Source organism: Cervus canadensis, chromosome 8 (assembly GCF_019320065.1).
Source record: "Cervus canadensis isolate Bull #8, Minnesota chromosome 8, ASM1932006v1, whole genome shotgun sequence".
Classification (NCBI taxonomy): Eukaryota; Metazoa; Chordata; class Mammalia; order Artiodactyla; family Cervidae; genus Cervus; species Cervus canadensis.
In genome coordinates, this window is record NC_057393.1 from 78,131,739 (window position 1) to 78,158,178 (window position 26,440).

General features: G+C 40.0%; 1 protein-coding gene across 8 annotated transcripts in view; it reads left to right on the forward strand.

Moving 5' to 3' along the window:
- Nucleotides 1-26,440, forward strand: part of FAM13C (family with sequence similarity 13 member C) — a 138,208-nt gene that overhangs the window by 39,742 nt on the left and 72,026 nt on the right. For all 8 annotated transcript variants that reach the window (XM_043476913.1, XM_043476915.1, XM_043476914.1 and 5 more), the window contains one exon: nucleotides 23,523-23,641. In XM_043476913.1, coding sequence (XP_043332848.1) covers nucleotides 23,523-23,641 — 119 coding nt within the window. The remainder of the gene's footprint in view (nucleotides 1-23,522; nucleotides 23,642-26,440) is intronic.

Below are 26,440 nucleotides of genomic sequence, written 5' to 3' on the forward strand. Positions count from 1 at the left end.
CATTCTTTTTAACGACTGAGTAATACGCCATCGTGTCTGTGGTTGTGTATGTATATACACATGTATACACACATACATACATATGTATATCTCACATCTTTATTCTTCTGTCGATAGACACTTCAGTTGTTTTCATGGCTATTGCAGATGGTGCTGCTAGGAACATAGGGGTTCAGGTATCTTTTTGACTTGTAATTTTGTTTGGATATATGCCCAGGAATGGGATTATTGGATCATATGGTAGCTCTATTTTTAGTTTCTTGAGGAATCTTCATACTATCTTCCATAGTGGCTGTACCAATTTATATTCCTACCAACAGTGCAGTAGGGTTTCCATTTCTCCACACTGTCTCCAGCATTTATTATTTGTAGACTTTTTAATGATGGCCATTATGACTGGTACAACCCTGTGTTATTAAACTAGAGTCACCATGAACACAGCCTGATTGTAAGTGCTTTATCATCACAATAAATTTACATATAATATTCATATGATATTTAGTATACAATAAGTAATATATTTATATAATAATTCTTTCACTTCTTGGAACAACCCTGTGAGGTGCTGGTACTCTTATTCCTTTTTACAGAAGAGGAAACTGAGGCACAGAGAAGCTAAGTAACTTGCTCAAGGTTCCAGAAATGGTATGATTGACTGAATGGTATTACTGATGAGTATATTAAAATTATTTATATTTTTTATTGATTGAAGAGTGGATTAACCACATTTGGGTCCATCAATACACATAGCAAATAGGTTGCTGCAGATTTTTAATGGGTTGAGGGCCTTGGAGGATAAGACCTGATTGGGCTCAAGCAAAAGAGAGATCCAACATTCTTCTTACTTGTTGGAATAAGAAGACTGTATAATTTTTAATAAAGGAATCAATTGCAGAGGGATTTCCTGGCCCTTACTGAGGAGTGATGGGAAAGAAATAGAGACATTCTAGTGGCATATTTTCGTCATTAATGACAGGGCCCTTCGTCGGGTGAGTGCTCTGGTTTGGATGCTGGTTGGTATGTTTCCTATGACTTAACTTTTTCAGGTGGTGTGGGAATGCTTTCCTTAGGCCATCCTGTGTGATTGGGGCCATTTTGTTTGCATGCAAGCACATGAGCATAGTGGCAAGACAATCAGATGCCACTTTTCTGCAAGTAGATGTTGCTGTCTGTTTTAGGGTTCCTGGAACCTTGCCACCTTGGGGAAGCTGAGGCACGTTGATGACCCCTCTTTTAGGCTTATTAGTCACATCAGAGGTGGAAAATTGGCTCTAAAATAATTTAAAACCAGGTAGAATATATTATCTTCATGCCTGACTTTTTTAAAATTTACTTTTAATTTTTACAATTGAAAATAGACAGTAGAAGCTCCAAGTCCTAACCACTGGACCACCAGGGAATTCCCAAGCCAGGCTTTCCTAACATCACGGGTGTTGCTGACACTTTGTACTGGGTGCTGGCTTATCATCCACCGTGGCCATGGGTAGATGGCAAGAGGCAGAGCTTTTGACCTTCAGATCAGGCTGTGAACAGAGTGATGCATGACCCTCTCTTTCTTCCTTAGTGGTGGGCATTAAGGTGCCTCTGCGGGAGAGGCCCTGGACCAGGGTAATTGTGGACTGCTTTGCTTGAGGCAAATGCATTATTACTAGGGAGAGGTTGACAGGAGCCAGTGGGATCTCTATAGTGCCCTGGGTGAGAGCACAACCTCTCTCTGTTTCTACTTGGGTCCCAGTAAGCCCGTTAAGTTTGCTCATAGGCGAAGTGGTAGATAATAGTATCCTGTGCTGATAAGGTTGTTCAAGGATTAAATGAGATACTCCTTGTAAAGTACTTACTGGGATGCCTGGTACATAGTAAAAGCTCAATAAATACTAGAATGTCAGCTCTCAGTATGGTTCTTATATCCTAATACATTGTTGCAATAGAATGAAAAGTTCCTATCCTTTTTGGAAAAGACAACTGGTCTGTGACCATGGTTACTGGTAAGCATCAGAACCTGTTTTTAGATTTGTTTAAACTGATCAATAACGGCAGTCAGTCATGCTTCGGGAAGCTAACTGATCAGTGACAGCAGCCCCCCGACCCTGCTAACACACCTAGTTGTAAAGCCAGTCAGCAGTGGCTCTATTCAAATGAGCTGGTCAACTCTTCTCTCTACAGCTTTGCTTTTGCACCTAGAGATCAACTAATGCCTTCACATTCCAGCCGCTGGAAGTTTCCCAACCCTCAACCTTGAGGGATCTCCACACCCTACACAAGACCAGCTCTCCCTGCGCTGCTCGGGGGAAGAGTCTGTTGAGTGCAGCTCTCCCATGCTTGGCAGGCTGTCAATTTGGCTTTTTGTTCAGATACTGAGTGGAGATCTCCCTCTTCAACAGGGGAGCTATGTGTATATAGGGTCACAAAGATGGGGTTGTATGGAGTCTGAGTTGAGGGAACGCACTGTGAGTGACGTGAGCGATGCTGTGCTGTTGCCATTTGTCGTCCCTGGGCCGTGGATGTGTGAAGGGTGGGGTGTTGGAAATGAAGAGTGGCACAGTTTGTAGCAGCTGGATTGTAAGGGCCTCAGATTCTGGCCTAAGGAGTTCTCCCGTTCTGGTGCTTTACAAATATATTTCTATCTTTCTGAGTCCTTCAGAAGAGACTGATTTTTTTTTTCCCCCATAAGGTGTTTCTTTGAAATCTTCCTGTAGGGGATATTTGTCATTCTATCTTGGCTGCCCAGCATCTGAACTGTGTTCTTGGGCTTGGAGAATTTCTCCCTGGAAAGAAAAAAAGCAGGATTTTTTTCCCACTCTAGGAACTGAAAATGCCAGTATTTGCTTTTCCAGCCTCCCTTTCAGCTAGGACATGGGCAAAGCACAGAGTGGAAGCTGATGTAACAGGAGGTGAGACCTGGGCTGTGCATGGTGGTGCCCATTGCTGGCATATGGGTAAGTGTTGCATATTGTATAATCCTTTGCTCTTCATCGATCCAGGAATTCACAACAGTTAGTAGTGCTGAGATCAGGGCGACCCTGACAATCAGTGTTGTGATACAGTTCAATAAGCTGTTTTTTAAAAAAGTATTTATTTATTTTTGACTGAGCTCGATCTTCACTGAGACATGTAGACTTTATCTAGGTGCGGCGACCAGGGGATACTGTCTACCTGCAGTCCTAAGGCATCTCCTTGCGGTAGCATCTTTTGTTGTGGAGCACAGTTTCTAGGCATGCGAGCTTCAGTAGTTGCAGCACAGGCTCAGTAGTTGGGGCACACAGGCTTAGTTGCTCTGCTGCATATGGGATCTTCCAAGACTGGGGATTAAACCCGTGTCCCCTGCATTGGCAAGTGGATTCTTAACCATTGGACCACCAGGGAAGTCCCTCAGTAAGCTGCTTTATCTACTTTTTTCCTTAAAAAAATAAAATAATAATGTAATGGTCTTAAGGTCAACAGCACCGGGGATGCTCAGTGGTGGCAGATGTTGTCCATGTTGAACCAGTTTTGAACACAGTTTTGGCTTTGTAGTCCCACATCTGGTTCTCCAGTCCTTTGGGTTATTTGGCGAGCTTCCCAAGAAATTAATTCTTTGATTAAATTAAATTAAAGAATCCTGACTGGTAAATGCATGTCATCTTAAAAAGTCTTAAGTGGTTTTTATGGAAGCAGGGTTTTTTATCCCTAAATCTTCACTTAAATTTGATGTCCCAAGAAACTACATCATGTTAATAGCTCATTATTCAACAAGTATTTATTGATAACCTCTGTGTGATATTATGGAGAATGAGCTCATAAAGGAGCTTTTATTCCAACATATATCTGTGGGTTTGCATCCCCCTGGCATAGCACCTAATACCTGCCTTTCCTATCCCGGGGAACTTGACCCAGGTTAAGAAGCACAGTGCAGGTAGTGGAGAGCTGGTATATGCTTTAACCTAAGGAAGTGATGTGACCTGGTTTGTAGAACTGCTTCTTAGGCAGTTTCTTTACATTCAGTTGGTAGAACCTTGTCTCCCTTCAGGGTTTCCTGTATCTTGAAGTTCTATGGAAACAAATTTGGATCTATGACCTTTAGGTTTGTTGAGGCCAGATGCTCCAAATGCTTTTGAGTTCATATGTTCTGGGTTTAAGCTCTTTCTTTATTCCAGATAATTGCTGGGCTTTCAAATTAAAAACTTTCTCAGCGTGAGTTGTACCACAATAAATATTTGGGTCTAACAGATCCTTTGACTTTTCCCAGGTCCACATAAAAACTTTTTCATGAGATACTTTTACTTGAATTATTCAGTTCAGTGCACATGTGTCATCTGATCTTACTGTGCAGAAGGAAACATTCTTTCTAAATGGACCCCTCCTTTGAAGCAAAAACTTTACATGTTCTACTGTGGCTGCTAAAAGACTTAGAAATAACAGTCCTAGTTTATCCATCTAAGTTCATTGAGAAATTAGACATAGAGACTGCTAGTGCGGCCTTTGATAAGACAAGCCTTGGTTGTAGAGAGTTGGTCTTGGTTTGTACTAATGTTGTAGGTGGAGATTTCTAAGCGGGAGCTAATACTTTGCTCCTTTATGGGCTCCCTTAAAGTCTGGTATCTGGAGTATTACCCAGCAAAGCTGCTGTCCAAGACTTGGCTTCTTTTGTCCGCTGTTAAAATGGACCAGAAGCCATAATGCAAGTGGATGTTAGATATTCACAACATACCACTGTTTTGGATGTGTCTATTCTCTTTAGCTGTCTTAAAATAATTTTCTTATGGAGATTTATTTTCTTACTGCTGTTACTTTAAATTTAAATTTAGTGTAGTATATAGTATTTCATTTTCACTTTAGTTTATTTTAATTCCAGTTATAAAATGCTTTTTAAAATAAGTTTCTGTCAAATTAAAATCCATCCAGGCATTTCTGATTTCTGAGATAGCATTATTTCTTTTCCTTCCACTGCCTTCTACAACCTCCCTCAAAAGAAAAAAGAAGCCTAAAAGTGAACCACATGTTTTAAATATGGGAGAGATCTGATGCTTCCACAAAGTCTTTAAAAGGAGAATATTGGAATGATGTAATGGTCCTTCCTGTTAACTCTTCCACATATTGTGAGAACAATTAGACTTTCCTAAAAGTCCTCCATGACTATTTCAATAGGATGAAAGACGCCTATTTCCTCATTAATACAAGACTGTACTTATTGCCCCATGCCGACAGCTGTGAAACACCTTTGTCTAATGCTGTTTTGTTCCGTAGTTGGATAGCAGTTCAGTGTTCTATAGGAAGATCTAAAGTTTTCATTTGTTCAGAATTTGTAAGAAAAGTTCTGGGTTGAATTTGACATGACCATCAGCTATGACAAACTGTTATAGACATAATAATGATGCAGATAGAATTATAATGGTTATAATATTACATTATTATAAACATTATAATAATAATGTGTGAACCTGACTCTTTCCAAGTACTTAGATACCCTTATTTAAGGAAAAATACTTGATAAATCATGCTAATGGATGGGAAAACAGCTTGAGAAGTTTACATACTGAAAATGCAAGCTGCTGTTAGTGTTTGACAGTTTCTTATTTATTCAGTAAAACAGCTGTTCAAGGCCCTTCCCTAGGCCAAACTCTCTTAGCCTCATTCCAGTTACAGAAATGAATGAGTATGCAAGCAATGAGACACTGGCATTTCAGTACAAATATTTAGTTTTTCTATGTTGTAGAAATGTGTGTGTGTGTGTTTAGATTTCCCAAATTTGCAGACAAGTGATCCTAAGAGTCTGGTGCTTGGTGGACATGTTATGACTGAGTAAGTGAATCAATAAATACTTTGTACAGTGCTGGAACACTTTAGAGACTGAAAAAAATGTGAAACACAGACATCCTCCATTGGGGTGCTTGCTTACATTTTAACTTGGGGGCCATAAGTTAAGCACAGAGATTCTGCATATATTGTGAAACAAGACCATACAAGATTAAACATACAGAGAAGAGTCCAGAAGGAGAGAGACAGGGCTGTTGATGTGGCCTAAAGTCATCAGAGGACACAGGATTGAAGGGGGACCACTCAGGATCCATGGGATATGGCATGGATTGCATAGTGTTTACCTCCCAAATGTGTATGTTGAAGCCTTAGTCTCTAATGTGATAATATTTGGAGTTGGAGCTTTTGAGAGATGGATTAGTGCCCTTGTAAGAAGAGAGGAGAGGGTTTGCGTCCTCTCTCTGCCATGTCAGGACACAGCAAGAGGGCTTCCATCTGTAAACCAGCAAGAGGGCCCTCACTAGGAACCCAACTGGCTGGTCTCTTGGACTTCCCAGCCTCCAGAACAGTGAGAAATAAATCTCTGTTGTTTAAGCTACTCAGTCTGTGGTATATGTGTTACATCAGCCTGAACTGACTAAGATAGGATATAAATAAGATGGGAATGAGGCAAACATCCTGGGAATGAAGAAGCTGCATTGAGAGGGCAAAAGATATGAATTGGTATCCCTCAGGGCACAGAGGGGTCTTCTCAGAAGATACTCTGTGTCTGGTGGTACCCTTAGGTTTATTGGTTTGATCATCTGTTGTCACAATATAAAGTCGGAAATGGGGAGAAATCTGCATCGACTTTGCAAAAGCTAGAACTTTCTTCTTCTTTTTTTCTTTGTCTTCTTCCTCCTCCTCTCTCTCTCTTTCTCTCTCTCTCTCTCTTTTTGTTTTTTGCTGTTGTTGTTTTTCTGAGTGAAAATCTGTTTTGTTTTTCACTATGGTCCCATGGCTAGAACCACCCATGGCACTATAGAAAATACTCAGTGTGTATTTGAGTAAGTAGCTATCAAGGAACCAGAGTTTATTAACAATAAGAATGGGAAGGCCTCCTTTGCCACCATTGAGTATGAAACTTTTTCTGAGTTTGAGGATTTCTAACTTTTCCTTGTTCTTGACATTAGTGGGGAAGCTTGAGGAGCTGGAGTCATTTTTGTGATCATAATTTTGGATTTTTCTCATGACTGCTTTGGGAATAGAAGAATAATTTGATTCTTGCTAAACTAAATAAAATAAACAAGGGAGCTTGTGAAATGAAACACTGGGGGATATTTGGAAGCAAAGAATAACAGACATAGTTACATCATTTCAGAAAATAACATGGTAGAGTTTCCATATCAACAGGCTGTTCACTTTCTCTGTTAAAAGGGGAATAAAAGGTTTTTTCCTGGGAAGGAAATTTTCTATAGTAAGAAAGAAGCATCTAAAGGAGTTTAAAACTTAACTCAAAGGGAGATGATTTAAAATATGCATCAATATTTAATTTATATTAAAATCACAGCAATTAGAACTTCTGATTCTTAAAGTGATAGTCATCTTTTAAAGTCAGAATGAGGCACTAGCTTCTGTCATAGGCTAGAGAGACAGGGGGGCAGTGAAGAGAGTGTAGACTTGAGGAAGGCACTATCGTGCCTTTCTTTCATATCTCTGCCTGTGAGTATGACCAGGTTCTAGTCAGAAGGCTTATGCTTGTGTTGCCATATTTATAGGTGCTGACTCACTGCTCCTGTTGCCCCATTTAGTCATGATTTTTGATACCTTGCTGATGGAAATTGTACGTCTTTATTAAAATTTAGCATACCTAGACTGTAAGAAACAGTGGCATCTATTTTAAAGAACATTATAACATTTTCAGACAAAAGTCATATTATTAAGTGCACTTTTACTAATATTTATGGTTTCTTTTATTGCCTTACCCTGATTTTCCTCACAGGGTTAAAATCATGGACCATTACAGAAAAATAAGGCAAAAGCAGAGTTAGATGATAAGCCTCCTTCTCTCTGCATTTTCTTCCCATTTCTCTTACTTGATCTTCGTGGCAGTTTCCTTCCCATCTGCTTGTCTCTTAAAAATTTGTAAAGTGAAATATTCTTATTTTAAATTATTGAAACAATATATACTCTAAACAACTCAAAAAACAGAGTATAAATTAAAATGTCCCATATTAAAAAAATAAATATATACACACATATTTGATCTTCTCCTCCACCTCTTCCATGGGCTCTCACAGTTTTTTGTTTTTTTGTTTTGGCAACACCTGTGGAATCTTAGTTCCCTGTCAGTCAGTCAGTTCAGTTCAGTCGCTCAGTCATGTCCGAATCTGTGACCCCATGGACTGCAGCACGCCTGGCTTCCCTGTCCATCACCAACTCCTGGAGGTTGCTCAAACTCATGTCCATCAAGTCAGTGGTGCCATCCAACCATCTCACCCTCTACTGTCCCCTTTTCCTTCTGCCTTCAGTCTTTTCCAGCATCAGGGTCTTTTCCAAAGAGTCAGTTCTTCACATCAGATGGCCAAAGAATTGGAGTTTCAGCTTCAACATCAGTCCTTCCAGGGAATATTCAGGACTGATTTCCTTTAGGATTGATTGGTTGGATCTCCTTGCTGTCCAAGGGACTCTAAAGATTCTTCTCCAACACCCCAGTTCAAAAGCATCAATTCTTCAGTGCTCAGCTTTCTTTATAGTCCAACTCTCACATCCATACATGACTACTGGAAAAAACATAGCTTTGACTAGATGGACCTTTGTTAGTAAAATAATGTCTCTCTTTTTTTAACATGCCGTCTAGGTTGGTCATAAACTTTTCTTCCAAGGATCAAGCATCTTTTAATTTCATGGCTGTAGTCACCATCTGCAGTGATTTTGGAGCCCAAGAAAACAGTCTCTCACTGTTTCCATTGTTTCCCCATCTATTTGCCATGAACTAATGGGACCAGATGCCATGATCTTAGTTTTCTGAATGTTGAGTTTTAAGCCACCTTTTTCACTTTCCTCTTTCACTTTCATCAAGAGGCTCTTTATTTCCTGTTTGCTTTCTGCCATATGGGTGGTATCATTGGCATATCTGAGGTTATTGATATTTCTCCCAGCCATCTTGATTCCAGCTTGCACTTCATACAGTCTGGAATTTCTCATGATGTACTCTGCACATAATTATATAAGCAAGGTATCAATATACAGCCTTAAAGTACTCTTTTCCTGATTTGGAACCAGTCTGTTGTTCCATGTATAGTTCTAACTTGCTTCTTGACCTGCATGCATTATTTCTCAGGATGCAAGTCAGGTGGTCTGGTACTCCCATCTCTTTAAGAATTTTCTACAATTTTTTGTTATCCACACAGTCAAAGGCTTTGGTATAGTCAATAAAGCAGAAATAGATGTTTTTCTGGAACTCTTTTGAATATTTTGATGATCCAGCAGATGTTGCAATTTGATCTCTGGTTCCTCTGCCTTTTCTAAATCCAGCTTGAACATCTGGAAGTTCTCAGTTCACATACTGTTGAAGCCTGGCTTGGAGAATTTTGAGCATTACTTTGCTAGCATGTGAAATGAATGCAGTTGTGCCATGGTTTAAACATTCTTTGGCATTGCCTTTCTTTGGGATTGGAATGAAAACTGACCTGTTTCAGTTCTGTGGCCACTGCTTGTGTTTTCCAAATTTGCTGGCATATTGAATGCAGCACTTTAACAGCATCATCTTGTAGGATTTGATCTAGCTAAACTGGGATTCCATCACCTCCACTAGCTTTGTTCCTAATGATACTTCCTAAGGCCCACTTGACTTCACATTCCAGGATGTCTGGCTATAGGTGAGTGATTATCTGAGTCATGAAGATCTTTTTTGTATAGTTCTGTGTATTCTTGCCAACTCTTCTAAATATATTCTGATTCTGTTAGTTCCGTACCATTTCTGTTCTTAATTGTGTCCATCTTTGCATGAAATGTTCCCTTGGTATCTCTAATGTTCTTGAAGAGATCTCTAGTCTTTCCCATTCTATTGTTTTCCTCTATTTCTTTGCATACATCATAGGCTTATCTTTCCTTTTCTCCTTTACCTTTAGCTTCTCTTCCTTTCTCAGCTATTTGTAAGCCTCCTCAGACAACCATTTTGCATTTTTGCATTTCTTTTTCTTAGGGATGGTCTTGATCACTGCCTCCTGTACAATGTCACAAACCTCCATCCATAGTTGTTCAGGCACTCTGTCTATATGATCTAATCCTTTGAATCGGTTTGTCACTTCCACTGTATAATTGTAAGGGATTTGATTTAGGTCATACTTAAATGGTCTAGTGGTTTTCCCTACTTTCTTCAATTTAAGTCTGAATTTGGCAATAAGGAGTTCATGATCTGAGCCACAGTCAGGTCCCAGGCTTGTTTTTGTTGACTGTATAGAGCTTCTCCATCTTTGGCTGCAAGGAATATAATCAGTCTGATTTCGGTATTGACCATCTGGTGATGTCCATGTGTAGAGTCTTCTCTTGTGTTGATGGAATAGGGCATTTGCTATGACCACTATGGTCTCTTGGCAAAACTCTGTTAGCCTTTGTCCTGCTTCATTTTGTATCCCAAGGCCAAATTTGCCTCTTGCTCCAGGTATCTCTTGACTTCCTACCTTTGCATTCCAGTCGCCTATAATGAAAAGGGCATCTTTTTTGGGTGTTAGTTTTGGAAGGTCTTGTAGATCTTCATAGAATTGTTCAACTTCAGTTTCTTCAGCATTACCGGCTGGGGCATAGACTTGCATTGCTATGATATTGAATGGTTTGCCTTGAAAATAAACAGGGATCATTCTGTCGCTTTTGAGACTGCATCCAAATACTACATTTTGGACTCTTTTGTTGACTATGAGGGTTACTCCATTTCTTCTACCCACAGTAGTAGATATAAAGGTCATCTGAGTTAAATTCACCCATTCCAGTCCATTTTGATTCACTGATTCCTAAAATGTCGACGTTCACTCTTGCCATCTCCTGTTTGACCACTTCCAATTTGCCTTGATTCATGGACCTAACATTCCAGGTTCCTATGCAATATTGCTCTTTACAGCATTGGACCTTGCTTCCATCACCAGTCACATCCACAACTGGGTGTTGTTTTGCTTTGGCTCTGTCTCTCTATTCTTTCTGGAGTTATTTCTCCACTGATCTCCAGTAGCATACTGGGCACCTACTGACCTGAGGAATTCATCTTTCAGTGTCCTATCTTTTTTCCTTTTCATACTGTTCATGGGGTTCTCAAGGTAAGAATGCTGAAGTGGTTTGCCATTCCCTTTTCTAGTGGACCATGTTTTGTCAGTTTGGTGATCATGTGATCAGTTTGGTTAGTTCTCTGACCAGAGATTAAACCTGTGCCCTCAGCAGTGAAAGTGCAGAGTCCTAACCATGAGACCACTTAGGGCAGTCCCTCCCATGGGCTCTTACTATATTCACTGTTTTGCAGCCTAATTTTTAATTTAATGATATATCATCAGTCCCATAAATGCTAGTGTTTCTCAAGGTTCTCTTCCAGGTTTTTTCTTCTCTCCCTTCACATATTGAATGGAGTTATACCACTTGTAGTTTTAGTCTCCTTCATGCTTATTTCCAAATATATATTCCTGGCCCTGATGTGCCTCTAGGACCCCAGCCCACATATTTATCATTGCCACCTTGATGCTACCCGGGTACGACACCCAACTCTTCCATAACATTCTTTCTCTTCCTGCCTCCATCTCAGGGAGCAGCAGTATTAGTCATCCCATTTTTCCAAGCTAGAGATTTGACATCATTTTCAGTCCCTTCTCTTTCTCATTCATCTACATCCTGTCAGTCACCTGTTTAATATCTTTTATACCAATCAGCCTTTCTTCATTCTGACTGCCACCTCTGTAATGCCAAGTGACAATCATGTCTTACTTGGGGTACCCTGATTATCCAGCTGTCCTCCTTTCTTTCACTGTCTCTCTTTACCTTCTAATCCACTTGCCTGACAGGCCCCGATGGTTTTTCTCCAGTGCAAATCTAAACAGGTCTTACTTAAAATTTTCAGTGACTTACCATTGACTTCAGAATAAAGTCCAAACTCTCATAGGGCTCATATGATCTGGCCTCTTCCTGTGTATATTTGACTCCAACCCAAACATAGCCAATGGCCCTGAGTTCCTCGAACATGCCAGTCCCTCACTGACACCTGTTTGCCTTGGTACATTCTGTCTCCCCATCTCTGCTTCATTCTTAGACCACTTCAGTGATGCTTCTCTCATGAACTGGGTCTGGTGTCCCTTCTACATGTTCCCAGAGCATCTCACACATACCTTTATCCTAGTGTAGCATTGCTCATACTATCATACTATACTGAAATAGCCTGTGTGTGGCCACCAACACCACCACTGCCACCACCAGACTATGAGCTCCCTGAGGGCAAGAACTAAGGAGAACACAGAATGTGGCATCTGATAGAAGCCACATATTGGAATGAAAAGTGAATGTATAGGTGACCCTTGGTTAACATGGATTGGAACTGTGGGAGGTCACTTATATGCAGATTAAAAAAAATTATGGTACCTGTATTTTCATTTTACAGATCTTTGAATGAACTAAGTGTGGGGAAAAGTTTGTGTTGACAAGAGATCACAACATGTGGAATCAAAAGAAGAAGGGTTCAAGTCCTGTTTCTATCCAGGTGGTTTTAGCTTCTTGCTTGTAAGTGAGTCACTTATCTGTTCCTTGGTTTTTGAGGCAGAGATGAGAATATGCAGATTTTTGACTGGGAGTGTGGACTCAGGCACCCCTAACTCCTGCATTGTTCAAGGATCAGCTGGAGTTAGAAACCCAGAAGTCCGTAATGCTGAAGAGGTGGCCTGTTCCTGAATCCTAAGGGTTTTAATGGTCAAGTCAGAAGCTTCAAATGCCTTGAGGGGTCAGGCTGGTTCAGAAGTCATGTAAGCAGTTTTTAGGACCTAGGTGCAGCAGTTTGAGATCCTGTGCTACTAGGGAACAAAGCAGAGTGATGAGGTCCAGAGTGTGCCCTCTGCTTTCCTCTGAGCTTTGTCCTGTTTGAGGTCTTCTGTAGACTCAGTGACATGTTGCAGTTGGCTTGAGTGAGTTGGAGGCTTGTACAAGGCCTAACTCCCTGACAGGAGCAGGCATGAGGCTCTCTGGAGTGAGATGCTTGGATTTGGGGCCTGCAGGACACCCAAGGGTGCTCATCTTGCCTCTCTTGCAGCTGGTTAATCCAGCCACTTTTAAGCTCACTAAAGGAGGACCTTCTGGTTTTTGTGAATCTCTCTCACTTTGGAGTCCTGTGTTCTTTATCCACATGCTGCAGAGGAGCAAAAATGAACACCTCTGAGGACCCAAATGCCTGGTGACTCTCTGATACTCTTTTGTTTGCTCTCTTGACCTTACACCTGTTGAATGTAACTGTGTTCATGCTGATTTTCATGGGATATGTCTTGGGTCTACAGTAATAATGTTACTTTGTCTAACGGGACCCATAGATTGGAGGCATTCCAGACACCCAGTCTCTTCACAAATCTAAACCTAAATCAGCCTACACTTAAAGCAAACAGTTGTCAAGGAAACAGCACAAACCAATCACAGTCCTCTAACTCAGCTTTACCTCTATCTTACCCTTGAAAATATGACCCACCAATCTTATAAGGAATTCCTATCCTCCTAACCCATCATGCTCTCCCTCCCCGTTGCCATTTCAAACACTCTATAAAACTCTTGCTTGCCCAGAATCCTTTGGAAAGAGTGTTCCACTGCTCATGAGGCCCTTTACTCTCCCAGTTCAGAGGCTGTGTTCCCTTGGATAAAAGACATCACACTTGTTACTGAGTTATTTTAGTTTTGTCATTGGATAGTGGTGACAAGATGGGGATCTGAAGACAGGTGCTGAAGATTGCAGGAGCAGCTCCTAGATGCAGATGAAGGTTCTACCAGGGCCCTCTCGGTGTGCTGGCTCTTGGGCCATTCTGCTTCTGGTGGAACTCTGCTTCTTTTGCATTCTGAGCTCTTTGAGTTCATTTCACCTAATTCTTGCAGGCAGACAATTGAGTTGTGAGAGACTCTAGGTTTTCAGGGTGAGACTTAAGGTTTCAGGAACTGTGTGCACAGGCAGCTAGAAGCAGGTAAATCTGCTTGAATTAGAGAGGATTATTTCAAGGGAAAATAATAAATACTCCTCAATCTAAATGAAGCAAGATGGCAGCTATTAGGGGACTCACAAAACTACCAGGTAAGCCTTCATAGCATAAACCACAGGTGAATTTGGGGCAATAAGAGAAAAAATTCAGAGATTTTTGACCAACAGCACATCAAAATCTAAGTAGGCACAAGCGAGACTACTAAAAACCATCAAGGCATCCTGCACTATAAATAAATCTTTTTTTCAGTTGAGGTAGATTTGGTACATAACACACTAGAGTATAACATAATAATTAGATTTTGGCATATACTACAAAAGTGATTGTTACAGTAAGTCTAGTTTTCCACCCATCACCATACAACATCACCATTTTTGCCCACTTCCAACCCCTTTCCCCTCTGATAACCATTGATCTGTTCTTTGTGTCTATGAGTTTTGATTGTTCATTCATTTCTAGATTCCACATATAAAGTAAAATCATACAGTATTTGATGAATTATGCAACAGACCCTGGTTCATTTCCTGGGTCAGGAAGATCCTCTGGAGAAGGGATAGGCTACCCATTCTGGTATTATTGGGCTTCCCTTGTGGCTCAGCTGGTAAAGAATCCGCCTGCAATGAGAGAGACCTGGATTCGATCCCTGGGTTGGGAAGATCCCTTGGAGAATATTCAGGCCTGGAGAATTCCATGGACTGTATAGTCCATGGGGTTGCAAAGAGTTGGATACAACTGAGCAACTTGCACTTTCACTTTCTTTCATACAGTATTCGTCTTTGCCTGACTGATCTGACTTAGCGTGATATCCTCAAGGTCCATCCGTGTTGTTGTCAATAGCAAGATTTCATTCTTGCTTATAGCTGAACAGTATTCCTGTGTGTGTGTGTGTGTACACACATACTACATCTTTATCCATTCATCTGTCAATGGATCCTTAGGTTGCTTCCATAACTTGGCTAAATAATGCTGCTGTGTACAGTGGGGTACATACCTCTTTTCAAATTAATATTTTTTTTCCCCTCAGAATAAATACCCAGGAGTAGAATTGCTGGATCATTAAATATTTCTATCTTTAGTTTTTTGAGTAACCTCCATACTGTTTTCCATAGTGGCTGCACCAGTTTACATTCCCACCAGTAGTACACAATGGTTCCCTTTTCTCCAAGTCCTTGCCAACACTTGTTATTTATTGTCTCTTTTATAATAGCTGTTCTGATAGGTGTGAGATATCTCAATATGGTTTTGATTTGCATTTCCCTGTTATTAGTGATGATGAACATCTTTCCATGTGGTTTTTGGCCATCATTATGTCTTCCTTGGGATGATGTCTTTTCAGATCTCTGTTGTTTTTAAATTGGATTGTTTGGAGTTTTTGTTGTTGTTGTTTTTGAGTTATATGAGTTCTTTTTATTTTGGATATTAGTCCCTTGTTATATTTATGATTTGCAAATATTCCCTCATTCAGTAGCTTGCTCTTTATTTTGTCAGTTTCCTTGGCTGTGAAGAAGCTTTTTAGTTTGTTATTTGATTATTTTTGCTTTTATTGCAGTTGTCTTTGGAGTCAGATCCAAAAATATATCCCTAAGAGTGATGTCAAGGAGCTTACCTTATTTTTTTTTTCTAAGAGTTTGATGGTTTCTGGTCTTACATTCAAGTCTTTAATGAATTTTGAGTTAATTTTTGCATATGGTGTGAGATAGTGGTCCAATTTCATCCTTTTGCATATGGCTGTCCAGTTTTCTCAATACCATTTATTGAGGAGGCTGTCCTTTCCCAATTGTACACTGTTGTCTCCTTTGTTATAAACTAATTGACTACATATAGATAGGTTTATTTCTGGGTTCTGTTGTATTCCATTGAACTATATGTCTATTTTATGCCAATACAACACTGTTTCAATTAGTAAAAATTTATAATATATTTTGCAATCAGGTAGCATGATATTTCCAGCCTTGTTCTTCTTTCTCAAGGTTACTTGTACTATTTGGTGTCTTTTGTGGTTCCATAGCAATTTTAGAATTATTTATTCTAGTTCTTTAAAAAGTGCCATTGAAATTTTGATAGGAATTGCATTGAATTTATAGATTGCTTTGGGTAATGTGGACATTTTGACACTACTAATTCTTCTAATACATGAGCATGGAATATCTTTTCCATTGACATGTGTCCTTTTCCATTTATTTCATCAGTATCTTTTCAAGATATAGGTCTTTCACCATCTTGGTTAAATTTATTCCTAGTTACTTAATTTTTTGATGTCATTGTAAGTGGGGTTGTTTTCTTAATCTCTCTTTCTGATAGTTTATTAGTGTGTAGAAAGGCAAAAGTTTTTGTGTGTTGATTTTGCATCCTGTGCTTTTACTGAATTTGTTTGTTCTATTTTTTGTAGAGTCTTTAGTGTATTCTCTGTATCATGTCATGTCATCTGCATAGTGACAGTTTTACTTCTTCCTTCCCAATTTAGATGTCTTTCTTTTTCTTGCCTAATGGCTCTGGCCAGGACTTCCAGTATAATACCTAAGTCAGCCTGTACTTACTGGAATTGATTGTTGAGGAAGCACACATCAGTTATAATCCAAATCATCTTTAGGTGGCTTACCTTACACTAGAAGATAGGCCTTGCTAGCCTTATAAGGAAATTCCCATCCTCTTAGCTAGTCATGCCCTGTTTCTTTGTTACCTCTTGCCTAAATACTCACTCTTGCCTAAAATCACTCTGGAAGAATGCTATCCTGTTTCATAGGTACTGTGCTCCCCCAACCTATGGATTGTTTCCTCTTGAGTAAAGGGCATCAAATTGGTTACTAAATTGTTTGTTTTGTCATTTGACAATGGTAAACTTGAAATGTTGAAACAGAATGGAAAGAACTCCAAATTTTGATTTAAGAGATTGAAATTATTAGGCTCTAGGTTTTTTAGCTTGAGTGGTACAGCAGGGATACCAAACCCTGGGCCATGGATTGGTACTGGTCCTTGACCTGTTAGAAATGGATCTGCCCAGCAAGAAGTGAGTGGCAGGCAAGTGAGCAAAACTTCATCTGTATTTACATCTACTGCCCATTGCTCACACTGTTGCCTGAGCTCTGCCTTCTATCAGATCAATAGTGGCCTTAGATTTTCATTGGAATGTGAACCCTACTGTGAACTGAGCATGCTGGGGATCTAGGTTGTATACTCCTTATGGGAATCAATCCCCAAACCACCCCCGCCCCCCACTCACCCTGGTCCGTGGAAAGATTGTCTTCCATAAAACTGGTCCCTAGTGCCAAAAATGTTGGAGACTGCTATGGTACAGTATGGTCCTATTTTATGCAATTTGAATTAAAGTATTAAATATAAAATATTAAGTCACTCAATGTAAAAAATTTGAAATAATATAATTCTCCCCCCAGATTTATCAAGATTTGCATTATTTAAAGCTGTTTGGATCTCTTGAATTACAAACTGTTTTTATTTTATTGAAATATTTCAACTTTAGCTGGTGAACAGAAATACCTAATATCTTCTGTTATGGGAGTGGTCTTAAAATGGAAATCTCAGTTAGATTTTGCAAAGTCTTCAGGAAGTCATCGCTTGCATAAAAGACAGTCTTTCCATCCTAGGTAAATCGTCTGTCTTGACTTCTCTTGATTAGTCTAACTTAGTTGCCCCATGGCATGTGGGATCTTCATTCCCTGACCAGGGATCCAACACATGTACCCTGCATTGGAAGGTGTATTCTTAACCACTGGATCACTAGGAAAGAAATTCCTAGTGATTATTTTTAAAATGGAAGTGGTAAGACTGAGGAAATATGTAAGTTCCCTCTTTATTAAAGGATCAGAACATTAAGTAATAATCAGACATTTTTTAAAATAAATTTAAATCATCTCTTCCAGGGCTTCCTTTCCCCCAGTTATGAAATGAATGTGATAATAACAACTAGTTCTTTTAATCAGGGCTAAAAATCTTTAAAACTTCCAATTATTCAATGGACTATAAGTCACTTTCACAGAATTGTGCAAGTTTAAGGTAACAGGAACTTGAGGGTCATATAGGAAAGGGTATATTGATAACACTTTCCTTATTTGTTTTAAAAGCTGAAAATATGTGCCCTTCTGAACTGTGGAGGTATCAGATGCATTAACCTATGTGTTTATTAGAGCTCTCTGGAAAAACATGATGCCATGAATTTAAGACTTTTTTTTATTAGCAATGGAGTGATTAGTTATAAAACTATTTAATTTAAAATTTAAGCCTGCAATTGGAGAAAATAACAGTTTTAATCAATTATGGAATAGAATGGTTACAGGTAAAACCTCAAGTGTGAGAAGACTGAAAAATGACTGTTTTGACTCACCATATCTTTTAAGATTTAGAGGATGTGTATGTCTTTGAGGCTTAAGGGTAGTATTCTGACTTGGCAAACTAGAGCAGATGGGCAAAAACTGGAATGAGGATGGAAAATTCTTCTGGATCATGGATTTGTACAAATTAGGAAACTTGGAAGGGCCTGAAGCAGTGGCCATCCCTTTGGATTAAAGCTAGATTCTCTCAAGTTCTCTATGATCCCTAAAATTCCAATGAGGGTGAAATATCATATTTCACCATTTCTGCTTAAGAATGTCTGTTTTTTTCCAACTCAGCTGGGTTTTTTTTCTAATTTATTTATTTTAATTGGAGGCTAATTACTTTACAATATTGTGGTGGTTTTTGCCATACATTCACATGAATCAGCCATGGGTGTACATGTGTTCCCCATCCTAACCCTCCCTCCCACCTCCCTCCCCATCTCATCCCAGCCCTGAGCACCCTGTCTCATGAATCAAACCTGGACTGGCGATCTATTTTACATATGATAATATACATGTTTCAATGCTATTCTCTCAAATCATCCCACCCTTGCCTTCTCCCACAGAGTTCAAAAGTCTGTTCTTTACATCTGTGTCTCTTTTGCTGTCCCTCATATAGGGTCATCGTTACCATCTTCCTAAATTCTATATATATGTGTGTGTGTTAATATACTGTATTGGTGTTTTTCTGACTTACTTCTCTCTGTATAGTAGGCTCCAGTTTCATCCACCTCATTAGAACTGATTCAAATACATTCTTTTTAATAGCTGAGTAATATTCCATTGTGTATACGTACCGTAGCTTTCTTACCCATTTGTCTGCCGATGGACATCTAGGTTGCTTCCATGTCCTGGCTATTGTAAACAGTTCAGCTGGGGTTTTGAGCCTCTCAGTCTAATTAATAGATAACTAGGTGGTGGGAAGATTAACCTGGAGGAGAAGATCTTGGCTTCTACTTGCCTCGTTCCCATTGGTCAGTTTGTACCTCCCCATCTGACAAACACATTAACACAGAAGTAGGCAAGTTAGTGTCTGCCATCTCATGCTTTAGTCTTTGTCAAAAACAGATTCTATAGTTCTTTGGGGGCAAAGATGTCTCATTCACTTTTATATAACCCTCTTAACTATCAGCATCCTCGGTATGTAGTAGATGATCGCTTTTTTCCCCTGATGGCTCAGACGCTAAAGGGTCTGCCTGTAATGCAGGAGACCTGGGTTTGATCCCTGGCTCAGGAAGATCCCCTGGAGAAGAAAATGGCAACCCACTCCAGTACTCTTGCCTAGGAAATCCCATGGACGGAGGAGCCTGGTAGGACTCCATGGGGTTGCAAAGAGTCAGACACGACTGAGCATCTTCACTTTTCACTTTCACTATAACTGACATTCAATGTTGTATTATTTTCAGGTGTGCAGTATAGTAGTGCAACATTTGTATGCACAACACACTGATCATCACGACATGTCTAGTAACCATCTGTCACTATACAAAAATGTTGCAGTCCTGTTGACTATATTCCCTATGTTGTGCATGCCTATGACTTATAGCTGGAAGTTTATACCTCTTAAATCCCCTTCACTTGTATTGCACAGCCCCCGCCCACCTTCCCTTTGGTGAACATCAGTTTATTCTCTGCATCCATGTGTATGTTTCTATTTTGTTTTGCTTGTTTGTTTGTTTTGTTTTATAGATTCCATATATCAGTGAAATCATATGGTGTTTGTCTTTCTCTTTCTGACTTATTTCCTATGTCTTTCTCTTTCTGACTTAGCATAATGCCCTCTTGGTTCACCCAAGTTGTTGCAGATGGCAAGATTTCATTCTTTTCTTATGACTGAGTAATATATTCAATGTGCCTGTATGTGTTTATACTATTCTCTTTTTTCCTTCCGTTCTTCTATTGATGGGCACAGATTGTTTTTGTATCTTGGCTATTTGCTGCAGTGATCATAAGGGTGCATGTGTGTGTGTGTGTATGTGTGTGTGTGTAGGCTAAGTAACTTCAGTCATGTCTGACTCTTTGCCACCCTGAGGACTATGGCCCGCCAGGCTCCTCTGTTCATGGGATTCTTCAGGCAAGATTACTGGAGTGGGTTGCCATGCCCTCCTCCAGAGGGTCTTCCTGACCCAGGGATCAAGCCCACATTTCTTATATCTCCTGCACTGGCAGGCGGGTTGTTTTCCACTAGTACCACCTGGAAAGCCCATAAGGGTGCATATATATTTTCAATTAGTATTTTTGTTTTCTATGGATAACTATCCAGATGTGAAATCACTGGGTCATATGGTAGTTCTGTTTTTAATTTTTTGAGAAAAACTCCATGCTGTTTTCTGTAGTGGCTGTCCTGGTTTGCATTTGCACCAACAGTGCATGAGGGTTTCCTTTTCTCCATATCCTCACCAATAATTATTTGTTGGTTATTATCAGAGAGACTTTCTGATAGGTGTGAGATGATATCTCATTGTGGTTTTGATTTTCATTTCCCTGATGATTAGTGATGCTGAGCTCTTTTCATGTGTCTGTTGATAATCTGTATGCCTTCCTTGATAAAAAGTATCTACTCAGGCCCTCTTCCCATTTCTTAATCAGATTTCTTTTTGTTATTGAGTTGTGTGGATTCTTTGTATATTTTGGATATTAGCCTCTTATCAGATACATGATTTGCAATTATCTTTTCCTGTTCAGTAGGCTGCCTTTTGGTTTTATTGATCACTTTCTTTTCCATACAAAAGCTTTTTAGTTTTGATGTATTCCCATTTATTTATGCTTGCATTTGCTTTTAAAATCCATAGGAGTCCTGCAATGTGTAGCCTGAAACCCTTTTCGGCCTATGTGAGTTCAAAGGATGAGATAAAACACTGTCTTTGGGGGAAAAAAAACAAAAACCTACTCTTTCTTAAAAGGGTTAAGTTTTAATAAAGTTGAAATTTCTGTTTTAAATTGTTTAGAAATTAGACCTTGTCATTAGGTCTCCAAGTAGGGTGACTTCTAAATACAATGTTTACAATAATATTATTAGTATAGAAACCTGAAATGCGCATCCCAATGCAAAAATAGTTTGCTTTCACTGAGCTCATTTGGGCTAAATCTCCAAGTATTTCCTTAACACTAGTTGCAGAATACTGAGCTTGGAAGGAATTTTTAGAAAAGGATTATAATTATCATCATCAGTAGCTCCCATTCCATGGTGTGCCTCCAGTTGGCAAGCAGTAAAAGAGCATCTTGTTCAATGCCCTCATGAACTTGGAATATTATCTCCATTGTACAGACAAGGAAACCAAGGTCCAGATAATGGATATAATTTGTCTAAGGACACATATCTCATATACATGCAAGCAGAGCTGTCTCACTTGAAAACCATTGTTTGGGGAAACTTGACCAGTATTCAAGTAGGTGTAGAATTTTTTGCAAGCAGCTACTTGACTAGCTGCTTGTCTAGGGAACTATCAGACACTATAATGGCTCCCTTTCATGTGGTGTGTCTTCTTGCCTGATGCTGGATGCTTAGAAAACTGAAACTAAAGAAAGGATCTTGGTGTTTCTAATTCATTTCTTTTCCTCAGCTCTGCTCCTGCTTCCCATTTTACCCCTCTTGCAGGAAAGCATTCCTATGGTTTTGCTTCAGAAGTTTGTGATGAATACTTGGCAAATAGCCCCGCCAAACTATTCTCATATTTTAGAAAAATGTTTTCTGAGATGCCTCACAAACTGGCACTTATACTGACTTCAACCTGTACCCGTAAGAGAGGAACTTGGTCTGTATTGTCACCACAATATACTGCACACTCAGAGCCTGATTCACTGTATCACATGAATATTTTGACTGGATGACAGTAGCCATCTGCATTTTCTGAATTTCTTACTGATTTTGGTTTTCGTATTTCATTTTTCAGGTAAAGAAGGGCTATTTTATCCTAAGGAAATTTTGTTAGAGGTTTGGCATGGCCCAAACACTATAGTGCTTCAGTTGCTGAACGTATCTAAGTCTTTCATTTTGGGTATGTGTGTCTTTATATTGAATACAGATTCATTTTAACTTGGGAATGTTTATGATACTCTCTAGACTTGACTTCTGTTAGTTTTTCTAAATTAATTAGTAGAGTTCATTATAGGATGATGGGGCCAATCTAGGACCTCTTTGGGTGCAGTATAGACAGGTGTGTGTGTGTGAGAGCGAGAGCGAGAGCGAGAGAGAAAGGGAGAGAGAGAGAGAGAGAGGGAGTGGGGACGAGAGGGATACTAAGCATACTTGGGATTTGGAATTTATAAAAATTATTTGTCTCTTTGTTTTCAGATTCACTTAAATTTCTTTCTTATTATAGGAATAATGTATCATTATTTTAATAAATGTAGATGAGCACCCCAAAGAAAAAAAATGACATCTTAATGTTAGTCATCGTTAAGATTGTGGTTTACTCGGTCTCAATTTTGTATGTGTGTTTGTGTGTTTGTGTATGTGTGCGTACATTTATACTTATATTTGATTTGGCAAATTGAGCCTATGCTATAAATATTCTGGAGATTATATTTTCAAATCTATTCATTAAATACCTTCTATAATTGTTCACAATTTTATTTACTTTTGGCTGTGCTGGGTATCTGTTGCTGTGTGGGCTCTTCTGCGCCGTGACTGGGGGCTCCTCTCTAGTGGTGCACAGGCTTCTCGCTGCGGTGGCTTCTCTTATGCAGAGCACGGCTCTCGGGCACTCAGGCTCCCGCAGTTGCAGCACACGGCTCAGTAGTTGCGGCTCCTGGGCTCTAGAGCACAGGCTCAGTTGTGGCGCTTGGGCTTAGTTGCTCCGTGGCATGTGGAATCCTGCCAGATCAGGGATCAAATTCATGTCTCCTACATTGGCAGGTGGATTCTTTACCACTGAGTCACTAGGGAAGCTCTATAATATTTCTAATGTTTGTAAGATTTAGGTTTTTATTATACTTCTTCCTTATTCTGTATCTGGAGTTTTTTTGGTTGCACTACATGTGGGATCTTAGTTCCCTGACCAAGGGTTGAACCTGCACCCCCTGCCTTGGAAGTGCACGGTCTTAACCACTGGACCATCAAGGAAACCTCCTTTTTAATTTGTAATCTGGCAGCAACTGCCAGATAGAAAGAGACCTTTTAGGTTTTGAATTACTCATCAGCCCCCTTCCCCACAATCATCAGGAGTGTGTGTTTTCTATGGCTTGCTGCCCTGCTCTGTGACCCAGCCCCCACCGGAGAACACTGTGGAACTGTTGGCTGCTGACAGTTCATCTCCCTTTCCTGTTTCTCTTGCAGGAGACAGAGCATGTGGTATCCAGCCAGTCGGAGTGTCAAGGGAGACCAGGAACAGCAGCTCAGAAGAGTACACACAACCCCACCTCCAGGTGCCAGGAAACTGTGCGCGTTCAACCAAGGTGGGCCCTTTGTTGTCAGAAGTTGCAGTGGGCCTGGGATTCCTTTCCCAGACATGGTAGCACCCGTGCTTGCTACCCCCACACAAGAGGCAAGGCTTTCTCACTTTCGTTGGCATCACTTGAAGTCAGAGAAGCTCTTTAATGGGGCCTAGAAGGAGAACCATTGAGTCTAAGAGAAATACAAATAACCTACTTTCTCTCCCTTCAGTCTGAAGATAATCAGCCTTAAGGCTCAGAGAAGAGTAGAGACCTTCCTGCCCTGAGAAAGAGAAATGCTGATATCATTTTGCCCTTTTTCATTCCTTGCTAGAGATGATTAGCTTTTCTTCAGTGATCATGGTAATTAGTAATAATAGTGTAGGCATCAAGCCAATTGCTTCTCACATATTCTGTCATTTAGCCCTCATCCCTTCTCGGATGTGACTTAGCAGCAGCAGCAGCCTTCCGCAGAAAGTGGGTACTCTTAGCCGAATTTTATGGAGAAGGACCCCGAGGCTGAGACATTAAGGCACCTGCCTGATATTGTACAAGTGAAAAAGGCTGAACCAGAATTTGAGCCTACAAATGTCTGATTGCAGCATAACAGGTGTGGCTTCTGTGCTGATCCAAGTGATGTCTCTAAGCCCTGAAGTGGCCCTGGGCTGGCCTCTCTGGTCTCCTAGACCTGCAGGAGACAACTTCTGGGTCCAGGGCAAGAACTTGGGTGAAGGCTGACTGCAGCAAGGTTGACATGGCATTCAGATGGGAGCCTGGCCTTGCAGCTGTCTATGGAAAGTCTCTTCTGGAAGTAAACAGAAGAAAGAATTCAACCACTAGTTGTGTCAGCTGTCTTTGTAGGATCTTGTGTACAGTGTAATCATAGCTCTCAGGAGAAAGGGAGGGCTGGGCTTCTGTCATGACCTTTCAAAATTTTTTCTAAGGCAGCAGAGTCTCAATGAATCAACAACAGACAAGATTGGCTGTACTATGAAATTGTGCCTTTTTTAAAAATTAATTTTTGTTGGACTGTAGTTGATTTACAATGTTGTGTTCTTTTCTGCTCTACAGCAAAGTGAATCAGCATACCTATTTCCATTCTTTTTAGATTCTTTTCTCATGTAGGTCATTACAGAGAATTGTCAAGAGTTCCCTGTGCTCTACAGAAGGTCCTTATTATTTATATATTTTATATATAGTGAAATTGTGCTTTTATATATTCAGCATACTAAATTTAGAATCATAGAGCCTCAGGTGGTTGATGGAGATCCTAAAATTAAGGTGATCCATTATCTGGTTGGATTCTTGGATATCTTTTCTCACCTTCTTTGCTGATTGCCATCTCTTGTCTGTTTATTTTTACCTGACCTTGGATCGGGTGAGACTCAGTCCTGTCATTTCTCTGCTGATCAGAACACTCACCCTCCGATTGGAAACCTCATTGTAGCAAAGCTGTTTTACAGCCAGTTTAGACAGTGACCCTGTCTTATCCCACTAGAGTGGTGACTCCCTCTCTCAGGAATAATAAGGCCAACTCTATTCCTATGCATATTTCAAAGCTGTAAAGAAAGACGCAACAAAACCCACAACAGACAAAATGAAAACAAGCTACAAAATACACATTCATATTTGTGTGGAATGCATGGTGCCCTTTGGGGTGACTATTCCACAGAGGCTGATGGGGAAAATGAGGTCCGTAATTCAACTTCTCAAAGATGCCGGATGTTTGGTAAAATTAAGACCACTTTATATCCCATCTACAGTGGAAAAGGTAAATGGTATTATTGCTGCTATCAGAGGGCAAGTCAGAAATATAATAGGATTCTGTGATGGGGATTATTCACTTATGACTAGTAAGAATTAAGAGTGTTCAATTAGAGAAGTCCTCATGAGGAAACATACAGGCCAGCACCTCTTATATTTGGAAATGGGGAGTTACAGTTCATTTGGATTCTCAGATCTATGGCACTCTTCTTCAGAAAAAAAGAGATGCACATATACACGTAAGTTTGTGTAACATTTTAGGAGGTTCCTAGACCTCTTCTGCATGTCAGAAAAAGGAGCCAGATACACTGGTCACTGGGCTGCCTTCCTTGTTGAGTCAAGCTAGTCTCCCCAACAGAGTGGGCTTTTCTTGCAGAAACAGATCTGGTCTGTCTTCCTCTACACTTCAGCAAATCTCCATGGGACCCCAAATATCTTGTTGTTCTTTTATTCTTTTTCCTTTCTAGCCTTCATGTTCCACTTTGCTTTTCATCTAGCAGCATTCCAGAAATGTCTATGCATCAGCATTGACAATCACAGGATCTGGTGTTAGGTTACAGATCAGGAGTTGTGAAGTCAGTTATGTCTGGCGTATTAGGTTTAGTATTTAGATTGGTATGGTAACTTTAAACTACAGAGTTATTTGTCACAACCATGGTGATGTCACCCAGGATCATTCTAATGGAACTTAAAAAGACATCTCAAAATATTACAGGGATTGTGAAATTTGATGAACTGGTGAAATGAGATCTGAGGCTAAAAACAACTTTGAGTCAGGTAGCTCACTTTCCTGATAACCTTCCTCTTCCATTTTTAAGCCAGCATACAGCCTGGTCCAGGCATATCATGCTCAGTAAGATCTTGATAGAGACATGATACTGTAACAAGATACTTCAGGGCTCCGTCTGGCTCAAAGTGAGGGAATAAGCCAGGCTAAATCTCAGCAGGTGTAAAATGCCATCTTCTTGGGGATGGAGGTTGGGGAGGAGCATGTTCTTAGCATAAAGAACATTTCAAGCAAGAGAAGAAAGATCAGTCTGCAGCAAGGAGTTGTCAGGG